The sequence below is a fragment of the Xenopus laevis genome, chromosome 6S (assembly GCF_017654675.1).
Source record: "Xenopus laevis strain J_2021 chromosome 6S, Xenopus_laevis_v10.1, whole genome shotgun sequence".
Classification (NCBI taxonomy): Eukaryota; Metazoa; Chordata; class Amphibia; order Anura; family Pipidae; genus Xenopus; species Xenopus laevis.
The window spans coordinates 109,438,913-109,459,551 of record NC_054382.1 but is presented as its reverse complement, the minus strand read 5'-3'; the positions used below and the strand labels follow the sequence as shown (position 1 = coordinate 109,459,551).

At 38.9% G+C, this 20,639-nt stretch overlaps 1 protein-coding gene across 1 annotated transcript in view; it reads left to right on the top strand.

Moving 5' to 3' along the window:
• The window catches only part of tpd52.S (tumor protein D52 S homeolog), a 116,055-nt gene extending 104,588 nt beyond the window's left edge, over positions 1–11,467 (top strand). Inside the window, exon 7 of the mRNA XM_041567247.1 lies at positions 11,027–11,467. Within this exon, the coding sequence (XP_041423181.1) occupies positions 11,027–11,171 (145 nt within the window). The 3' untranslated portion in view covers positions 11,172–11,467. The remainder of the gene's footprint in view (positions 1–11,026) is intronic.
• The last annotated feature ends 9,172 nt before the right edge of the window (positions 11,468–20,639 follow it).

Sequence of the window (20,639 nt, the reverse complement as noted above, 5' to 3'; positions counted from 1 at the left end):
ACAACATAAGTGAAATTTTACTCAATTCTATTATAGCATAGTGTTTGTAGCACTAATGACTATGGGTCACTGGGACTGCCTCTTCTTTCATTCTGCTAAGCTCTCTCTCTATACTTTAATGGCTTTTTGCGTACCTGCTTTGCTATCTTTTTTTGCCTAATCCTGAAACCATTCTTGTCTTCAGCCTTTTTATCGTCTTCTTAAAGGAATTGTTCAGTGTAAAATATATAAAAAGGGTAAATAGGCTGTGCAAAATAGAAAATGTTTCTGATCTAGTTATACAAAAATGTAATGTATAAAGACTGGATGTCTAACATAATAGCCAGAACACAACTTCCTGCTTTTCTGCTCTCTTGGTTTCCACTGATTGGTTACCAGGCAGTAACCAATCATTGACTTGAGTGGGGGCCACATGTGTCATATCTGTTGCTTTTGAATCTGAGCTGAATGCTGAGGATTAATTGCAAACTCACTAAACAGTTATGTCCCATGTGGCCCCCCTTCAAGTCGCTGACTAACTCAGAGTTAGAGAGCTGAAAAACAGGAAGTAATGTTCTGGCTATTATGTTAGACATTGTCACTCCAGCCTTTATACATTACATTTTTGGTTAACTATATCAGAAATATTTTTAATTTTGCACAGCCTATCTATTTACCCAGTTTTTATTTTTACACTGAACTGTTTCTTTTTTTTTTATAATACCTAACAAGAAAATAGGTGAGACCAACCAATCCAGGGGTATGGTCTCCTGTCTCTCAGGCCAACTTACTGAATGGGACGCCTCATAATAGAAAAACCTTTCATGGATATTTGTTAGTCTGTATTGGACCTATTATCCGGAATCATCGGGACCTGGGGCTTTCCGGATAACGGGTCTTTCTGTAATTTGGATCTTCACACTTTTATGACTACTAGAAAATCATATAAACATTAAATAAACCCAATAGGCTGGTTTTACTTCCAATAAGGATTAATTATATCTTAGATGGGATCAAGTACAAGCAACTGTTTTCTTACTACAGAGAAAAAGGAAATCATTTTAAAATTTTGGATTATTTTATTATAATGGAGTCTATGGGAGACGGCCTTTCCATAATTCGGAACTTTCTGGATAACTGGTTTCTGGATAACGGATCCCATACCTATACCATGAAACTCTGTCCCCATATTTATTCCTCTAAGAAATATGTAGGAACATCTGACTTTGTGGTGGACCTTTAATTCAATAGTGTAGGCTTGTCATAGGTTTGGTTAGCACCTCAACACTGTCAGTATTATTAAACACTGTCATTTCCCAATCTCAGAATCTACATTTTGTAGATTCTGGTATATGCCAGAGGGCTGCAATAAGATGCCATAGACATTCACTATTTATTGGGCTGTTTTGGCCTCTACGTGAAAGGCCAGGGCCTATGTTAATTTTCAATCTGGAACTGTTCTGGTGTGACCAATATACCATAAAGGACTACTACAGCATGCTTATGATTTTGTGAACAAACAAGTATACTAATGACATCATATAGTGCCAGTCTTCCCTTCTCCATTTAGATCTGTTATTATTATTATTATTATGACCATTTACAAAAGCAATATTCTTGTATGTATGATCTATGTGTATTTACTGGAGAAACTTTTACTGGAAGTTGTAATCTTATCCTATAGTATTGTGGCTGGCATTTTGCTAACAAGACTGCTTCCGAAATAGTGGCGCCACTTTGCATCTTAATTTGCTTCTCGTTATTGGTGACAATGACAATCTGTATCCTAAAAGAAATCCATATATTTATTTTTCAGTAGAATACATTGTCTTCTTTTCACTAAGTGCATATTTATATCATCCCTTCATAACGTTATTGGCATGTCTGCCCCTTTCTGTTGCCTAATGCTGATTACTTAGGCCTCAAAGCACTATACACAGCATGCCTGTGTGTTCTACCAGGCTTCCTTCTTTCTTTAAAGTATTGTCCCATAATGATAAATTTCCCATCTCTATGGATGAGACTTGCAATATGCCGTTTTAGAACATAATGCCTTTATCTGAGTTCTCTAACTCTGTAGTGTTCTAGTCTTCTATGTCCTGTACTATGATTTCTCTTAAATGGACATTTATACCCTGTTTATTTTGCTTATGGTGTAAAGTTTGGGAACACAGTACATACAGTATTTTTGCATTATTTATCCTTAAAGGGATACTGTCATGGGAAAACATGTTTTTTGGAAAACGCATCAGTTAATAGTGCTACGCCAGCAGAATTCTGCACTGAATTATATATTCAATTTTCAAAATTATATTCAATTTTGAAATCTGACATGGGGCTAGACATATTGTCAATTTCCCATCTGCCTCCAGTCATGTGACTTGTGCTTTGATAAACTTAAATCACTCTTTACTGCTGTACTGTAAGTTGGAGTGATATCGCCACCTCCCTTTCCTCTCCCCCCCCAGCAGCCTAACAACAGAACAGTGGGAAGGTAATAGCAGCTCCCTAACACAAGATAACAGCTCCCTGGAAGATCCAAGAACAGCACTAAATAGTAAAAGCCAAGTCCCACTGAGACTGATTGAGTTACATTAAGTAGGAGAAATAACAGCCTCCCAGAAAGTAATTCCATCCAAAAGTGCAGACACAAGTCACATGACTGGGGCAGCTGGGAAACTGACAAAATGTATAGTCCCATCTCAGATTTCAAAATTGAATATAAAAAAATCTGCTCTTTTGAGAAATGGATTTCAGTGCAGAATTCTGCTGGAGCAGCACTATTAACTGACGTGTTTTGGAAAAAAACATGTTTTTCCATGACCGTATCCCTTTAAAGATATACTAAATCCCTACTGCACTCTATAAATACTATAACATAAAGGCATGCTGAGAGCTGTAGTCATGGAACATCATGGTTATATTAGTAAAGCAATATTGCTTAAGTCAACTTTTCTCCAGCTCGCTAGGGCTTTGCATTAAAATGCATAATTGTCCTCCAATGAGAATCCCAGCTGGCACCATGTTTTTTGTTTCTACATTTGGAGTTGGAAGTTTTCCAACACTGAACAAGTCTGTCCTTCCTCCCCATGTCTGATACCAGGGCAATTTAATGACCCCAAAAAATCTCTGTATAGAATATAAGAACCAGCTGGATGAGATAGTGCTGGGAATCAACACTCTCATTGGTTGATTCTCTTGCATCTGTAATTAAAGGGGAACTATCGCGACGATGAAAATCTAATATAAGCTTAATCATACTGAAATAAGATACCATCAATTAAATATTCTGCATCGTTTCTGAATTAATCAAGTTTATCTTCACTATCCCTCTCTCAGCATCTGTTTCTCTTCATTCTGTCTTCATGCAGGAGTACACTTAGATCCAATATATCTTATAGGGGGGCTCCTTTCCTAGCAGGTGTATTAGAGCTCACTGTATTAACTAATTTCAGTACAAAATCTAACAAAATAACTTCCTTTTACATAAATTCTGCATGTAGAGAGACATGATGTCTGGTGATTTTAAGATTGAGCTCTAATACATCTTCTAGGCAAAAGGAGCCCCCCTATAAGATATATCGAATCTAACTGTGAATGAAGATCTGACACCCAACTCCTGAATGAAGACAGAATGAAGAGAAACCGATGCTGAGAGAGAGAGAGTGAACATAAACTTGATTATTTCAGAAACGGTACAGAATTTCAATTGATTATATTTAGAAAGTTTCGTATTTCAGCATGCTGAAGCTTATATTAAATTTAAATTTTCACAATAGTTCCCCTTTAAGTTTTTGGTCAGTTGAAATCTTATTGGTAATTATCATTTTTTCCTCAACTTTTATAGAGAAGTAGGGGCGTAGTAGTACAGCTTTATAGTTGGGTTTAGTGTCCCTATAAACCCCATGCCCCAAACATTCATGAGAGTAGATCCCAGGTTGCTGTACATTTTTCCATTTACTCTTTTCTGTACCCAATCTCACCTTTGTACAATTTCTTTAGTAGTATATGGGTGACCGTATGTTGTGACATTTCCTTTTGCGTGTGTTCTGATCCTTTATAAAGGGTGTTCTTTGCTCCCGGTGTCAGAACAACATTTATTGCTTGTCAGACTCTATAGGGTTATGAGAAAAGCATGTCCCACTTAAAGTTTCCACCTTTAAATATAGGCCAGGCGGAGTTGTTGTAGGGATTATTGCTCTGGTGCCGGAGTATAATCATGGATTTATGTGTGATTACCCTGCCTAAAGCAACCTATCATTTACGCTTGCTTCTGAACTCGAGCTGATGGGAGCCTGTGAGAGCAGTGTGTATTTTTCTGCTCAGCACGGGCTTTGCCAATTGATCTCCTCACCACAAACGCTTGCCCTCCGGGGGATATCAGTCATAATGTGCATAACCCATGCTACCTGACAGGCACGTCAGAAGGTTTGGAGGATCCCTTTATACACAGGTGCAACAGAGGCTGCCGAACAATCCCTTTAATACTCTAGATTAAATGTGATTAAAATACCTGGAAGTTTGTGTTGATCTAAAGAAGCAGCAGATGGATCTTGTGAGATCATGTTATTGTGGCTTGTTCTTTTCATTAGGAGGAAGCTTCCCTGGGGGGCACATATAAATAATAATCACCAGGGCCTACATTGTTTCGGAAGGTAAGTGATAGGACAGGATTAAAAAACAAAACACACAGACTTGACCTCATTATATTCTTTCCTAAAGTGAGAGGCCTCAAAAGGATGGCCTTATCCAGGTATGGAATGACACGTGAGTACACTAAGTGCAGAAAGCATAGACTGCAAGGATCTATTTGCACTGATTGAACTGGTTCCCACTCATAATACAGGTATGGAACCTTTTTTTTTAAAAAAAACCTGACATCCAGAAAGCTCCAAGTGAGGCAACGGCCATCTCCCGTAGATTCCATTTCACGCAAGTAATGAAAACATTTTTTAAAATATACGAAACATTTTCCACAGTAATAACAAAAACCTTGTTCTTGATTCCAACTAAAACGTCTTTAATTGGTGGCACAATAATCCTTTTTTAAATGTTTTTTATATAGATCCAAATTACTGAAACTGAAAAGGCTATTTACTAAGCATTCTGGATATGGATGCACCAAATCCACTATTTTGGATTCGGCCAAACCCCCGAATACTTTGCGAAAGATTCGGCCGAATACCGAATCCTAATATTTGCATATGCAAATTAGGATCCGGTTCGGCCGGGCAGAAGGATTCAGCTGAATCCAAATCCTGCTGAAAAAGGCAGAATCCTGGATTCGGTGCATCCCTAATTCTGGAAAATAGGTCCCATGCCTGTACTGATGTCCCTATAGAATAGTAGAAAATATTCTTTATGCAGTGATCACATTGTACTTTTAGTTAGTAAAACTTGTATTTGCTAACATGGGGTTCATTTAAACCCTCTTTTGGCTACATTAGTGTGTGTATGGATGTTGGGTTTCATTTGGAGGGGTTGAACTTGATGGACTTTGGCCTTTTCTCCACCCAACTTAATTATGTAACTATGTAACTATCCTCCACACTGGGTTATAAACCGAGACAATTTTATAATCCTCTTCTGAAAACCTGAAAACAGGGAAGATACTGTAAATAACTCTATAAAAGCAGATAAGTTGGATGGATGGATGTTCCAAGTAGTTGGCCGTTATCCTTGAGAACATTCAGTAGGCTGGGCTCCTGATTCCTTATGTGTCTTGAGATAAAATGTGTAAAATTGTATCTTAAAATATTTCAAAGCCCATTAAAGAAGTTTGTATGATTTGATACTGTGCTTGGTATAGGCTATAGGTTAATGAACGAGTATCTTTACCCTCTCACTCACTAATGGGTGAATTCTTTCCACCATAAGTAAAGACATCTAAACCTTTCTTTTCGAGGTGTTGGCTTGTCTTTTCAGTGAGCAAAGTGAGATGGATTATGTGCTTATTATATTCTCTTGTTATATAATAGGCCGAGCTCTACCTACCCAAATTTGCCCACTGATAAGCTAACCAGAAATCAATCACCGTATTATCCTCCCCATAAATTACCATTTGTTACCAGGTATGGGACCTGTTATCCAGAATACTCAGGACCTGTGGTTTTTCAGATAATGGATCTTTAAATAATTTGGATCTCCATGCCTTATGTCTTCTAAAAAATCATGTAAATATTAAGTATACCCAATAGGCTGCTTTTGCTTCCAGTAAGGATTAATTAAATTCTAATTTGGATCAAGTACAAGCTACTGTTTTATTATTACAGAGAAAAAGGAGATCATTTTTAAAAAGTAGGATTATGTGGATAAAATGGGGTCTATGGGCGATTGCCTTTACATAATTTGGAGCTTTCTAGGTAAGGGGTTTCTGAAAAATGGATCCCATTGCAAGGTTATTCTTACAAAGAATATTTTTTCTTGGACTGAGTTTAACTGCTTTGTGTTCATGATTACACATACCAAAAATCATATGAAACAAACCAGTTTGTATGGCCACTTGTAGTTGGTCATAAGAAAGGAAGATCAGCCTGATTTACACTTCTGTTGGCCATATAATTGTTTTGGATGCCACCTCACTCTAAACTGATTTGGAAATTCAGGTATTTTTTTCTTAACCTCACTCCAGATCATTCACCTTAGGTCCTTATCGGCATCTCACTTGGATGTCCCAGATCTTCTGTTAAACCTTCTCTACAATCCCTTTTTCTTAGGGATTATCTTTCTCCTCTACAACTTTCACTCCATACCCAGTTCTTGATGGCACCAATATCTTAACAATTTCTTTATACCCTGACTGTTGTATCTCTGCTCTAACCAGGCCCAGTAAGCACTGAACAGAATCATTTCAAAACAATAAGAAAAATCTGTTGTCAACAGAATTATATGGATATAAATTGTTCCAAGATGTCAATAATAAGCAGGGGTAAGCCAAAAGTTAAAAGTATGTCTCCAAAGAAATTCTGGCAACAGGCAACCAATCCATGTTCTACCAGTGCTATAAAACTATAATGGCGTTTTACAGGAGTATGTAAAGGAGTCATGCCTGCTAAATAATAAGCAGGATATTAGTATATAATTCTACATCTGAAATAAAAATACATTCTTAAGTTTCATTCCTAAATAAATAGTATCAAAAATAAAAGTACAGGTATTGGACCTATTATGCACCATTTAATTCATGTATTATCCTCCCCATAAATTATCATTTGTTATCGGCTGGATGGAAAAATGCAATACAGGTATGGGACCTGTTATCCAGTATGCTCAGGACCTGGGATTTACTAGAAAATCATGTAAACTTTAAATAAAGCCAATAGTCTGGTTTTGCTTCCAATAAGGATTAATTATATCTTATTTTGGATCAAGTACAAGGTAATGTTTTATTATTACAGAGAAAAAAGCAAATAATTTTTCAAAATTTGGATTATTTGGATAAAATCAAATCTATGTCCATACCTGAACAACTGTTGAACTCTTTTTTTTTTTTTTTTTCTTATCTCCCTTATTGTTTCTGTGTTCTATGTACTTTCTGGAACATGGTCCAGAGTTGAACTCTATGTACTTTCAGTATCCATTTTTAGTGCACAAACCCTGAACCCCTGTCACTGAAGAGCCCTATTAATAATAATAATAATAATAAGAAAAAAAAAAGATCAAAAGTTGACATTATATATATTTTTGAAATGTAAATGCCTGTTTTCTTTGAGATAAACCTTATAAGTGCTGTAGAACTGCAAGGGGTTGAATAATCCTTTAATGCGCACCCTATTGCGTGTGATTCCCTGCTTATGGATCAAAGGGCTTTGATCAGACACCGTTAAAATGCACCTTCTGGGTGGGGGAGATGTGGGGTAATTGACACACATGCTCATGTCTTGGGCTGCAGGATAGTCATGTTTTAATCATAAAATAGTGCCGAATAGAAGTCAACAGCAGAATTTTGCTTAAAAACTGTGGATAAGGGAACTATTGTTAATGACAGCGTTTCTCATTTTAATGGTCATTGTACATTTATATAGTAATTTCTCGAAGTAACAGCAATATGTTCATGAGGAAGGAGTAGTGAACAATTCAGACCATAGTATTGTTTTATTATTCTGGAATCCACTGAGACCGTTTAGACTTAACCACATCTAACCTTCCCATTTAGGCCTTCATATAAAAATATCCTGCTGACTATACAGTTAACTTTGGTACCAAGCCCTCCCTTATGCTCTGTATAAGTGGAATGCAAGGATTGCAGCCTCTTGGGATGCTGGGAAAACAGGAGAAATAGACGGCAATGCTAAAAGAGCTTCTGTGGGAAAGTTTAAGGGGCAGAAAGCTGGAGAGGGGAGTCATGGTGTTGTCCAGGAGCAAAGCAAAGGAGAGCCTAAAAAAAAATATAATTTGGTGAGATCAGAGGCTGGGAGGGTGAGTGGGTGCCTATGAAGTTGGATACTTGGAATGTATGAGTTGTTGATGTTTTTAGATGATGCTCAGTGGGAAATGTATCATACACAGCACTCAGTTTCATGGAATCTGTGCATTTGGCACAAACACAGTGCACCGTTCTCTTCATGGGATTAAATGGACAAGCTTAGCCCAAGGTCTCATGTATTTACTGTATATGTCCACAAATTACTCATCCTGATCAAGATATGGATATCCTATAAATGTCACTAAACAGATAAATATGTTGTCACTTTATAAATATGTGTTAATTATAATAATGAAGTAGCCGGCATTCCAATTTCCCATCTAGTTTTTCCAACCTGCTTCAGCACAAACATGCCCCATGTTCTGAACGCTGGGCTGGTTTGAGTGCAGTTAAGCAAATGAAAAAAAAAATCCCTAGTTATTTATCTATTATGCCCTCGAATGTACTTGTAAAGAGTAATCATGTCCCCTCACTATCCTCTTTTTTCCCCCCCTAGAGAAAACAACTCCAAACATGAGTCTTCCCTCACATTTAAAGCTTCCACCCCACTAACCAGTTTAGTTGCATGTCTCTGAACTCTTTCACGCTCATGTAAGGCCCGAAGGCTTCAGGAGTAGTGAGGACCAGAGGAGGAGGTAGCAATGTCCAAGTTCGCAGTACAGATTAGGATGAGACGAGAGAATGGTCAAACAGGCAACAAGATCAGTCCAGCCAGAAGAGGTTCAAGGTCGAGGAATTCAGGCAAAAGGTCGGTACACAATAGCAAAGTTTCACAAGATCACACCCAGGAGTAGCAAGCTAAAACCTATAATTGGGCACTGATGAATTTCCAGAGCTCCTTAATATAGGCCTAGATTTGGCGCCAATTTTGGACGCATCGGCGTCATGACGTGTGCGCGGACGCGCTGGCGTCAGCGACCGACACGCTGGCGTCAGCGACCGACGCTGGCGCACATTATTGACGCCGACGTCCGTTCCGTCGCTGGCAACCAATCAGAGTGCGGGAAGAGGCAGGCATCATCCGGCTGCGTCCGTGAGGAACCAGGTAGCCACCATCTTGGACGCCATCTTGGCCACCATTTTGGGAACTGTTCTCGGATTCCATTACAGCTCATTAATATCCTTCTTAGGGACTGGATCCCAAAACTGCCCCCTCCATACTCAAGGTGAAGCCTTAATGGAGATCTATAAAGAGGCAAAATTATGTTTTAATCCTTTGAGATAATGCTGTTTGTTATGCAAGTCCATGATTACTTAAGCAAATAAAGTGACACTGCCTAGAGTTACACAGTTTATCCACATAAATCCCCAAATTGATCTCAATTAAAGAAGATGGCAGATTTGCGTTAGCGGCCCTCGGGTGCCTATATTGTAATCTACATTTTTTTCAGGAGAAAATAAAATTTTCCCCAGCCTTCGCTGGAGCGAAAAATTGTATATCTAGCTTTTATGCTATTTCTACTATAGTGCATGACCTTGCATTTATCAATACTGAACCTCATTTGCCAGTTTGCTGCCCAGTTTAGTCAAACCACTTTGCAGCATCCCGCATGGATCATACAATTTAGTATCACCAGCAAAGACAGAGATAGAGACAGTACTTTGAATACCTACCTGAAATTATCAATTAAAAGCAAATAACCAAGGACTGACCCTTGCGGTACTCCAATGAACAGTGTTCTCTCTTCCAGATTAAATTGAGAAAGGGAGGTAGACTGTGGGGATGAGGCTGTTTCTTAACCCCATAATTGGTCAGTGCAAATAAAATTTAGTAGCCACTATACTGTAACATTTTGCTGCTGGACAGTGCTTTGTGTAGATGACTACTAGTCTTGGCAAAGTCATATGTTCTATCTTTGTATAACTCAGACACTGGCACACATTGGGATTTTTACTAAATACTGCTATTTTTCAATCATTCTGTCACTATTTTTTCTATATGAGATAAGGGAGGTTTGTGGCCAGCCAGTCTGAGGATAATGGAGAGACATAGAAAAAAACATTTTAAATTATCTGTGGATCTTCTGGGGAAATAGCCAAGACAAGAGTTTAAAGGAGAAGCAAAAATCATCTTCTTTAAAAAAACACACTGGCTCTGGATGCTTTATGTTGAAGCCATCTCTTTCTGACCTCCTTTGACATGAAAAAAAATATATAAATACTATTAAAGTGTCAGCTTGCAGTTCTTTATAAAAAATTAAATATAATTACTAGGGATGCACCGAATCCAGGATTCAGTTCGGGATTTGGCCAGGATTCGACCTTTTTCAGCAGTGATTCGGCCGTCACAAAACAAGGAAGTAAAAAATGTTTTCCCCTTCCCATCCCTAATTTGCATATGCAAATTAGGATTCAGATTCGGTTCAGTATTCGACTGAATCTTTTGAGAAGGATTCGGGGTTCGGCCAAATCCAAAATAGTGGATTCGGTGCATCCCTAATAATTACTATTAAATTATCAGCTTGCAGTTCTGTATATTCAGCTCTGTTATGTAGAGTGCAGCTGCTATGGAGTGCAATCTCATCGTGACCTAATATTCTACACTAAGAACCTACCATTTCAAGCAACACTTCCATATCAGTAGCTCATTGTTTATATAAAAATGTCTCTTTGTTTTTTCAGAAAATACCAAAAGGGGGCGAGAGTTCGCCTGAGACTGGTTGACCTGGAGCTCACTTCAAGGTTTTTGGGAGCAAATACTGACACCACCTTGCTAGAGGCAGACGCGGTGCTGCTGGGTCTACTGGAAAGTCGTGAGACCAAGTAATGGGGATGGAACCCGGGCGATGTCTCTATTACATTTTTATACAACTGCAGCCACTGACGGGACACGATTCAGCAAAGGTTATTCTCGTGGCACATGAGTTCATCAAAACATTCAGCTGATTGTCGGATAGGACGTTTATGGAACAATCTCATTGTCTGCTATAACAGCTCCAGGGCTTCTCCAATTTGCAGCGGCCAAGTAGGAGCTGGAATTCATTATTCCCTTTTTTTCTTCCTATCCTTTGTTCCTTTCTTATCTCAGTGACTGACATGACACATTAAAAAAAAAGATAATAATTTTGCTTCCATGTTCTTTTTACTCCCACGAAATCCTGCAGTTAATCTATCTAAAAGGGGAACACCCCCCAAATAGTGAAACTAATAACATTTTGTATAATGAATGCAATGGAATTTTAATTTTGAAGAAACATACAATGCATTGTGGAAAGTAGTGTCTTTATTGCTGAAGAGCTGACTTTTACTATAATAATATTTGCAAATAACTTTAGGGCATTTTCCAATATACATGATTTAAATATTATAAGTGGTTTGCAGTTCCATTTTTTGTGCAGAACTTTTTATTCTTTATTTCATTATTTTGGAGGCTTTTCACTTTATATGTATTTTATACTTAAAGGAGAAGGAAAGGTTAAAACTAAGTAAGCCTTATCAGAAAGGTCCACCAGTAAACCCTCAAAGTGATGCTGCTCCTCTGTCAAAAGAAACACAGCATTTCTTTCCTTCTATTGTGTACACATGGGCTTCTGTATCAGACTTCCTTCTTTCAGCATAAACCTCCAGGGCACGGGCTTGAGCATGCTCAGTTTGCTTCTTTCTCCCCCTCCCCTCCCTGCTGTAATCTGAACCCAGAGCTATGAGTGAGCAGGTAGAGACTCAGGCAGGAAGTGATGTCACACCAAGCTAATATGGCAGCTGCTATCCTAAGCAAACACAGAGAGCTTCTATTGCTGTTTACTCGGGAATGCTAAGGGTGGTGGCAGACAGGGAGATTTGTCACCCAGCGTGGCGATTTCGGAAATCTGAAGCAATCCCGCCGGCAATAATATGAATCGCCGGCGGGATCGCTTTGGATTCAAATTTCAGTTTGGGGAGATTATTCGCCCACAGTAAAGGAGATTTGTTGCTCGGTGACTAATCTCCCCATCTGCAACCACCCTAAAGCATACTGCAGAATAAATCTAGTGTTATGGCTTGCACTATGGTGGCTAATCTATTGGCAATAAACTGCTTTGGTAGCTTTCCTTCTCCTTTAATATTATACTCTCAGTATTCTTACTTCATTAGTGTACTAGCAAACAACTACCGATGCTTGCTAGAGTCAAAACAGACAAAAATATGTCAAATACATAGATGCCCACAATGACCCAATATAAAATTCCAGTCTAATGAAATGATCGGCTGCACATACATGTACATTACACTGGCAGGGAAGAATTTGCAGGACTCGGGGGTCTGTAACATCTGGAACTTTGCTACTGGAGTTAGAGCTGTCTGTTTAGAGAATGACCCAGACTGAGATCAATGGAAAAGGTAACTAGGAATTTCCAGGTGGATTGCATTCAAGGCGATTTAATAAGTGCAATTAAACCTTATAGCTCATTGAAGGGCAAGACTGCCTTGGGCTCCTCATGTGTTCAGGGCAAACAAACATACTGTATGTGTCGCTTATTGGGGCTTTAAAAATAAATGGCTGATGTTATCTTCTGCACAATAACTCGACCTTTGCATATTTTTACTCATATTCTTTATATAACACAGACCTAAGACTTGGCACTTTGCAGGGATTATACATGATTCACACCACTCCCTGTCCCAATGTATCTTCCAGTCCAAATTCTTTATTGCATTAAAACACACCAGGGTCAGTTTATTTTGCTTATTGCAATGTATACTCTCCACTTACTATGGAGGCTTATTTATAAAGCTCAGCATGTTACAGTGCTACGCAATATGTTGGCGCTATATAAATACATGTTAATAATAATAATAATACACAGGAAGGCTTCACAGGTTGCAGGATCTGTTATCCAAAAGGCTCTGAATTATGGAAAAGCCATCTCCCCTAGACTGCATTTATAATTCATAATTAACATTTTTTGCTATAATAATAAAGAGCAGAACCCTGTACTTGATCCCAACTAAGATATAATTCAACTTTAATAGAGGCAAAACAATCCTATAGGGTTTAATGTTTAAATGATTGTTTAGTAGTAGACAAAGTATGGTGATCCAAATTACAGAAAGATTCCTTATCTGGCAAACCTCAAGCCCTGAGCATTCTGGATAACCGGTACCATACTTATATTAGGAGCGGTCAACTACGAATAGAATCTTTTTCTAGCCATCCTCTATCTAACAATTGGCTAATCTAGGGGGCTTACGTGGACCCACTGGCTGTGGACCACATCCATGACCCAACGTGGGGATCATTTGATGGGATTTTCTGAATGAACACTGATCAGATACCAGTTACGACATTGTTTTTGGTCCATACACCGGCCAACAAAAGAGTTTCACTGTGAGTAAATCCAGATTTCTCAGGATCTGGGGTTTTCTCAAAAATGAGTTTTCCCGTAATTTGGATCACCAAATTAAGGCTACATAGAAATCATTAATTAAACCAAATAGAATTGTTTTGCCTTCAGTAAGGATTAATTATATCTTAGCTGGGATGAATTACTTCATATTACAGTGGAAAAATGGAGTCTGGATAACGTGTTATCCATATTAATTTAACATATTTCATTTATTTGATCCAAAATGCTAAAAAACACTTAATAATGCAGCCAAATAGCATATGTTTAGTGTGATCTTTAGTTTGGCCCAGTAATCAGGACAGTGACTATCCTACTGCAAAATGGGCCTTCTGCATAGAGGCATTTGCATAAAGGTAACATAGCAACCAGGCGGCAGTTGGCTGATAAAATGGCAGCTGTGCTACAAAATAAGTGTCTGCAATGGCATGCTCTAGTTACCCACTGTGATTACTGCCTAAAGTCTGTGCTCACGAGTGTCTAGAAAACAAATAGGTGCTTCACTTTAACCACTTCTCTCCCCTTTGGCACAAAAGAGGGGCCAGAAAGCAGGTTGTGTTTTCTATTGCTCCGCCTTGTCCTCCAGACCTTGGGCAGCAGAGTTTGGAGTAATCAGTGCGGCAGCACAAGCCGAACTTTCATTTCCCGGCTCGGCAGCTTTGGAAAATAGAGGGGGGAAGAAATGCCCCCCTACACCAATTAGTGTTGAAACTTGTCTAGATCAGTGTCGGGTTAAACTGAGATGCCTACTGAAGAGGTGGGTGTTGAATTTATTAAAGAGGTGGTGGGAGCCGAGGAGGGGGGGCCCTTTTAGAACAAGCTGGATTCTTTCAGCTGAGCTGCAGTGTGCAAGAATCTTGTGTGAAAACCAACTGGCACAATACTTAAGCTCTAACCTCCTCACCCCTGACGGCATGGGAAAGTGCACTGCTCAGCTGTTAGTTATAGAAAGGCCGCGCTAGTCATGAGAAATGTTGATAAAATGCGAAGCAGAGAAGTTCCCTTTTAGGCACATGTCATATTGCCTGTCATTTGATTTAATTGGGCAAATTAGACTTGCCTTTCACTAATAAAGCCACGATGCCTTTACTCTAACACAACTACAAGCTGCTAACTATTGTTTTACTAAAGGAAACACAATATTAATACACAAAGCGTATAATTCCCATAATATATATATATTTTGGGTGCATATCTTGTTCTCTCCATATCTTGGTATTAATATGTACAGATGTGTTCAAAATAATAGCAGTCCAACATCACTGTTTTTGGTAGAAATTCTATTTCTACTTGGCAAATAATTTACTAGAAGGTGTAGTAGAGTAATAGAAATCCAACAGACCCAACAGTCATGACATGCTGCTGATTTTGTGTCATTGAATCATTAATTGAGTCTTTTTCCAAATAATACCAGTGTGGCTTTCAATTAGTGAGGTCATTCATTCTGTAAAAAAAAGCGGTGTCCATTATGGCCCTTATTTAAGGTAGGAAGGCAGTAAATGTTGTGCATGCTGGTTATAGTGCATTTCTCTCTGAAAATCGGAGTAAAATGGGTTGTTCCAGACATTGTTCAGAAGAACAGCGTACTTTGATTAAAAAAATTGATTGGAGAGGGGAAAACATATAAATAAGTGCACCTAAATGATTGGCTGCTCAGCTAAAATGATCTCAAATGCTTTAAAACGGCTACCAAAACATGGAAGAAAATGGAAAAACGACCATTTGAATGGATAGAAGAATTGCCAAAATGCAAAGATTCAGCCAATGATCAGCTCCAGGAAGATCAAAGAAGGAGTAAAGTTACCTGTGATACTGTTACAATTAGGAGAGCACTTGAGAAAGGAGGCTGTGCCTACGAAACGTTGTGGGGATCTCAATAAAACTACAACTATTTAGCACAAATGCTTTTGTGTGTGCCATCTGATTTTCTATCAATATATACAATTAGAAGACGCCTATGTGAAGCCAAGCTATCGGCAAGAAGCCCCCGCAAAGTCCCATTGTTGAAAAAAAAAAAACGTGTGCTGAAGAGCTTACAGTTTGCCAAAGAACACAATGACTGGTCTAAAGAGAAATGGTGCAACATTTTGTGGACTGATGAAAACAAGATTGTTCTTTCTGGGTCTAGGGGCTGCAGAAGATCAAAGAAGGAGTAAAGTTATCTGTGATACTGTTACAATTAGAAGACGCCTATGTGAAGCCAAGCTATTGGCTAGAAGCTCCCGCAAAGTCCCATTGTTGAAAAAAAGACGCGCTGAAGAGCTTACAATTTACAGTGACTGGCCTAAAGAGAAATGGTGCAACATTTTGTGGACTGATGAAAACAAGATTGTTCTTTTTGGGTCTAGGGGCCACAGACGGTTTGTCAGACGACCCCAAACACTGAATTCAAATCACAGTACAGTGTGAAACATGGTGGCACAAGTATCATGATATGGGGATGTTTCTCATACTATGGTGTTGGGCCAATTTATCTCATACCAGGGATCATGGATCAGTTTCATCAAAATACTTGAAGAGGTCATGTTGCCTATGCCAAAGAGGAAATGCCCTTGAAATGGGTCAACAACAAGACAACGACCCCAAACACACCAGTAAATGAGCAACATTTTAGTTCAGTGATTCAAAGGAAAGCAAAATCTTGAAACATTTTTCAGTTTATACAGTGAATGTTTGAGTTTGTAAAGATGAATGCAGACACTGCTATTTTTTGGAACAGCTTAATATTCCATTTTCTTCACTTTCTTTAAAGGAATAACACACGTTTGATAACTTTTCTTCATGATTTGATTTGGAATAGAATGTGCAGTGTTCCCAGTGCATTTGTGTTTATGGAAATCAAAGCTATTATAAGGGTTTTGAGCTTTATTCACGTGTGTGTCTGTGTGTGTGTGTGTGTGTGTGTGTGTGTGTGTGTGTGTGTGTGTGTGTGTATATATATATATATATATATATATATATATATAATATATATATATATATATATATATATATATATATATCTATCTATATATATATATACAGTGGTGTGAAAAACTATTTGCCCCCTTCCTGATTTCTTATTCTTTTGCATGTTTGTCACGCTTAAATGTTTCTGATCATCAAACACATTTAACTATTAGTCAAAGATAACACAAGTAAACACAAGTAAACACAAAATGCAGTTTTTAAATGAGGGTTTTTATTATTTAGGGAGAAAAGAAATCCAAACCTGTGTGAAAAAGTAATTGCCCCCTGAACCTAATAACTGGTTGGCCCACCCTTAGCAGCAATAACTGCAATCAAGCGTTTGCGATAACTTGCAACGAGTCTTTTACAGCGCTCTGGAGGAATTTTGGCCCACTCATCTTTGCAGAATTGTTGTAATTCAGCTTTATTTGAGGGTTTTCTAGCATGAACCGCCTTTTTAAGGTCATGCCACAACATCTCAATAGGATTCAGGTCAGGACTTTGACTAGGCCACTCCAAAGTCTTCATTTTGTTTTTCTTCAGCCATTCAGAGGTGGATTTGCTGGTGTGTTTTGGGTCATTGTCCTGCTGCAGCAAGATCGCTTCAGCTTGAGTTGACGAACAGATGGCCGGACATTCTCCTTCAGGATTTTTTGGTAGACAGTAGAATTCATGGTTCCATCTATCACAGCAAGTCTTCCAGGTCCTGAAGCAGCAAAACAACCCCAGACCATCACACTACCACCACCATATTTTACTGTTGGTATGATGTTCTTTTTCTGAAATGCTGTGTTACTTTTACGCCAGATGTAACGGGACGCGCACCTTCCAAAAAGTTCAACTTTTGTCTCGTCGGTCCACAAGGTATTTTCCCAAAAGTCTTGGCAATCATTGAGATGTTTTTTTTAGCAAAATTGAGACGAGCCTTAATGTTCTTTTTGCTTAAAAGTGGTTTGTGCCTTGGAAATCTGCCATGCAGGCCGTTTTTGCCCAGTCTCTTTCTTATGGTGGAGTCGTGAACACTGACCTTAATTGAGGCAAGTGAGGCCTGCAGTTCTTTAGATGTTGTCCTGGGGTCTTTTGTGGCCTCTCGGATGAGTTGTCTCTGCGCTCTTGGGGTAATTTTGGTCGGCCGGCCACTCCTGGGAAGGTTCACCACTGTTACATGTTTTTGCCATTTGTGGATAATGGCTCTCACTGTGGTTCGCTGGAGTCCCAAAGCTTTAGAAATGGCTTTATAACCTTTGAAATTGAACTCAGGTGTGATAAACCACAGTTAAGTTATTTTTTAACAAGGGGGGCAATCACTTTTTCACACAGGCCCATGTAGATTTGGAGTTTTTTTTCTCCATTAATAACGTAAACCTTCATTTAAAAACTGCATTTTGTGTTCAATTATGTTATCTTTGACTAATAGTTAACGGTTTTTGATGAGCAGAAACATTTAAGCGTGACAAACATGCAAAAGAATAAGAAATCAGGAAGGGGGCAAATAGTTTTTCACACCACTGTATATCTATCTATCTATCTATCTATCTATCTATATATATATATATATATATATATATATATATATCGGAGTGAAACTTAGGGAAAATGTGAGTTACTATAGACAGCTGGAATAATGGCAATTTGAAATATTTTATTTGGTTTTCACAATAAACCATAAAAATGAATATAAAAATAGTATGCAGAATAAGAAGATTAACAGCTGGAATAATGGGATGGGCAGGGGAAGAACAACGGAGGGAAGCAGGGGATTTGTGATTTGCCGTTTGATGCATTTGAGGTTGATGCCCACAATGAATGGGAGATGTAGAGCTGCATGGTTTAATGACAGTGCTGAACTTACATATAAACTTGTACTAGGGATGTCCAACCTGCTGCCCTTCAGCTGTTAAACTAGATCTCCCAGTCCCCAATGACAGCTGAAGACTCATATATATATATATAATCAGCAGCGCCTCCGAGGCTGATCCAGTGAGAAATAGTGACAGGTGCCACTTGCTTTAATGCTGGGACATGTTGCAGCCAATGTCCCTCTCAGTTTAACCACTGTGGGAAATTCTCCATGTGTGGCCCTAGCCCAACTGATTTGTAGGCTGACCTTGTGGAACTTGATATTGCAGGTGATGTTCTTTTTCCTTTTCCCCCAAAATGGCTCTTGAACCCTGAATAAAGTTTTTATGCTGCCTTGCACTTCATTGTCATGGTGCACAAAGGAGAGCGAGAGAAAAGAAAAACAATCCTACTAGTAAGGGGAGAAGCCCTTGAAATTGGAAGAACACAATACTGGAAATGGGCCCTGGGTAGAGTTGCCACCCGGCCGGTATTTTACCTGCCTAGCCGGTAAAACACCTGCCAAGGCCGGGGCCGATATTACAAATTTACCGGCAATGCAATTGCCGGTAATTTGTAATACCCTTTAAAAAAAAAGCCCCTGGCCTGCCCCCAATTCGCAAAGATCGCAAAGAACTTAACTTTTTTCCAGCGCTGTGCGATGTTGCTCCACCCCTTTTGCGTCACATCGTGTAGCTCCGCCCCTTTTTAGCATCACGGCCCACCCCCTTTTGGTGCCCGCCCCCCACTGGCCGGTAAATTTTTTTTTTTTTTTTTTTATATAATCTTTATTTTTGGTTGATACAGCGTATACAAAAATAACATCTCGACAGTCAATATATAACAATAAAGCATGTTATGCATATATTATGATCAGTCAACTGTTAGAGAAAATAGGGACAAGGGGAAAGAGGAGATAACCAACAGTGTTAATACATGAACTCAGGGTTGACATTACTTTAACAAAGTTCCAATCCCCCTTTCCTACATAGCCTATCGTCAGTGACATCTCTGAGACAGAAGCGAGTTGGGACTCATACTTATATAGCGCAGTGATAATGGTCTACTCAGTCCCTATGATAGAGAGGAAGGGGGTGGACTGTTGTAGAAGAGATCTAGCGAAGATACCCTGGTCACGCGTCAGCATACAAAAGGGGAAAAAGGGAATAAAAATAAATAAAAAAAAGGGGGGGGGGTTTATAAAAGTGAATAGAGAAAACTAGTGCTAGGCCAAATACCACAAACCGCTCTTTCTGTAATACAATGGTTTATATTCAAATACAAGGTTGCTCCTGTCCGGTTAGATATTTTTTATAGCATCTGATTCCAAGAACATAACCCAAGCTGCCCATGTCTTGGCATATAATGTTTGTCTATCATGCATATATGATAATAGCTCCTCCATACGCATTATCTGGCTCATTTCGGAAATCCACTCGCTGAATGTAGGAGGTGTTGTGGATTTCCAGTGTCTGGGTATCACTGTTCTAGCTGCCCCCAAGCAGTACCCCAGTAAAGAATGTTTATACTTAGCCCGAGTGCCCGGGATCATGGATAATAGGCCAATGGATGGGGTTTTCGCTATAGGGACATCCGATATTATATTTATTGCCTTAAACACTGCATCCCAGAAAGTTTGCAACATTTTACATTCCCACCAGATGTGTAACATGGACCCTGTCGCTTCATTGCATCTCCAACATAATGCATTCGCAGTGTGATGCATTTTTTGTATGATATCAGGGCATCTATACCATCTTGAGATCACCTTGAAATTCGTCTCTTGAACCTTGCAGGCTATGGAAAATTTGTGTGTGAGCAAGAAACACGTTTCCCATTGGACATCAGTGAATAATGTATTAAGTTCTCGCTCCCATCTATCAGTATATTTTGGTCTGCTACCTACCAGCTGATGATCTGTTATTTTATAAAGCAATGAGGTGAGGTGAGTAGGGAGATGTCTGGCTAGGCAATAGTCCTCAAAAGTGGATGTGGGTTCTGTTACTATCTGTTTGTTTTCTGGTAAATGAAGCCAGTGCTTGAGTTGAGCATATTTTAATTTATAGAGGAAAAATTCCTCTTTGCCAGGGCAGAGGTCCGCTAGGGAAGACAATTCTTTATCCTTT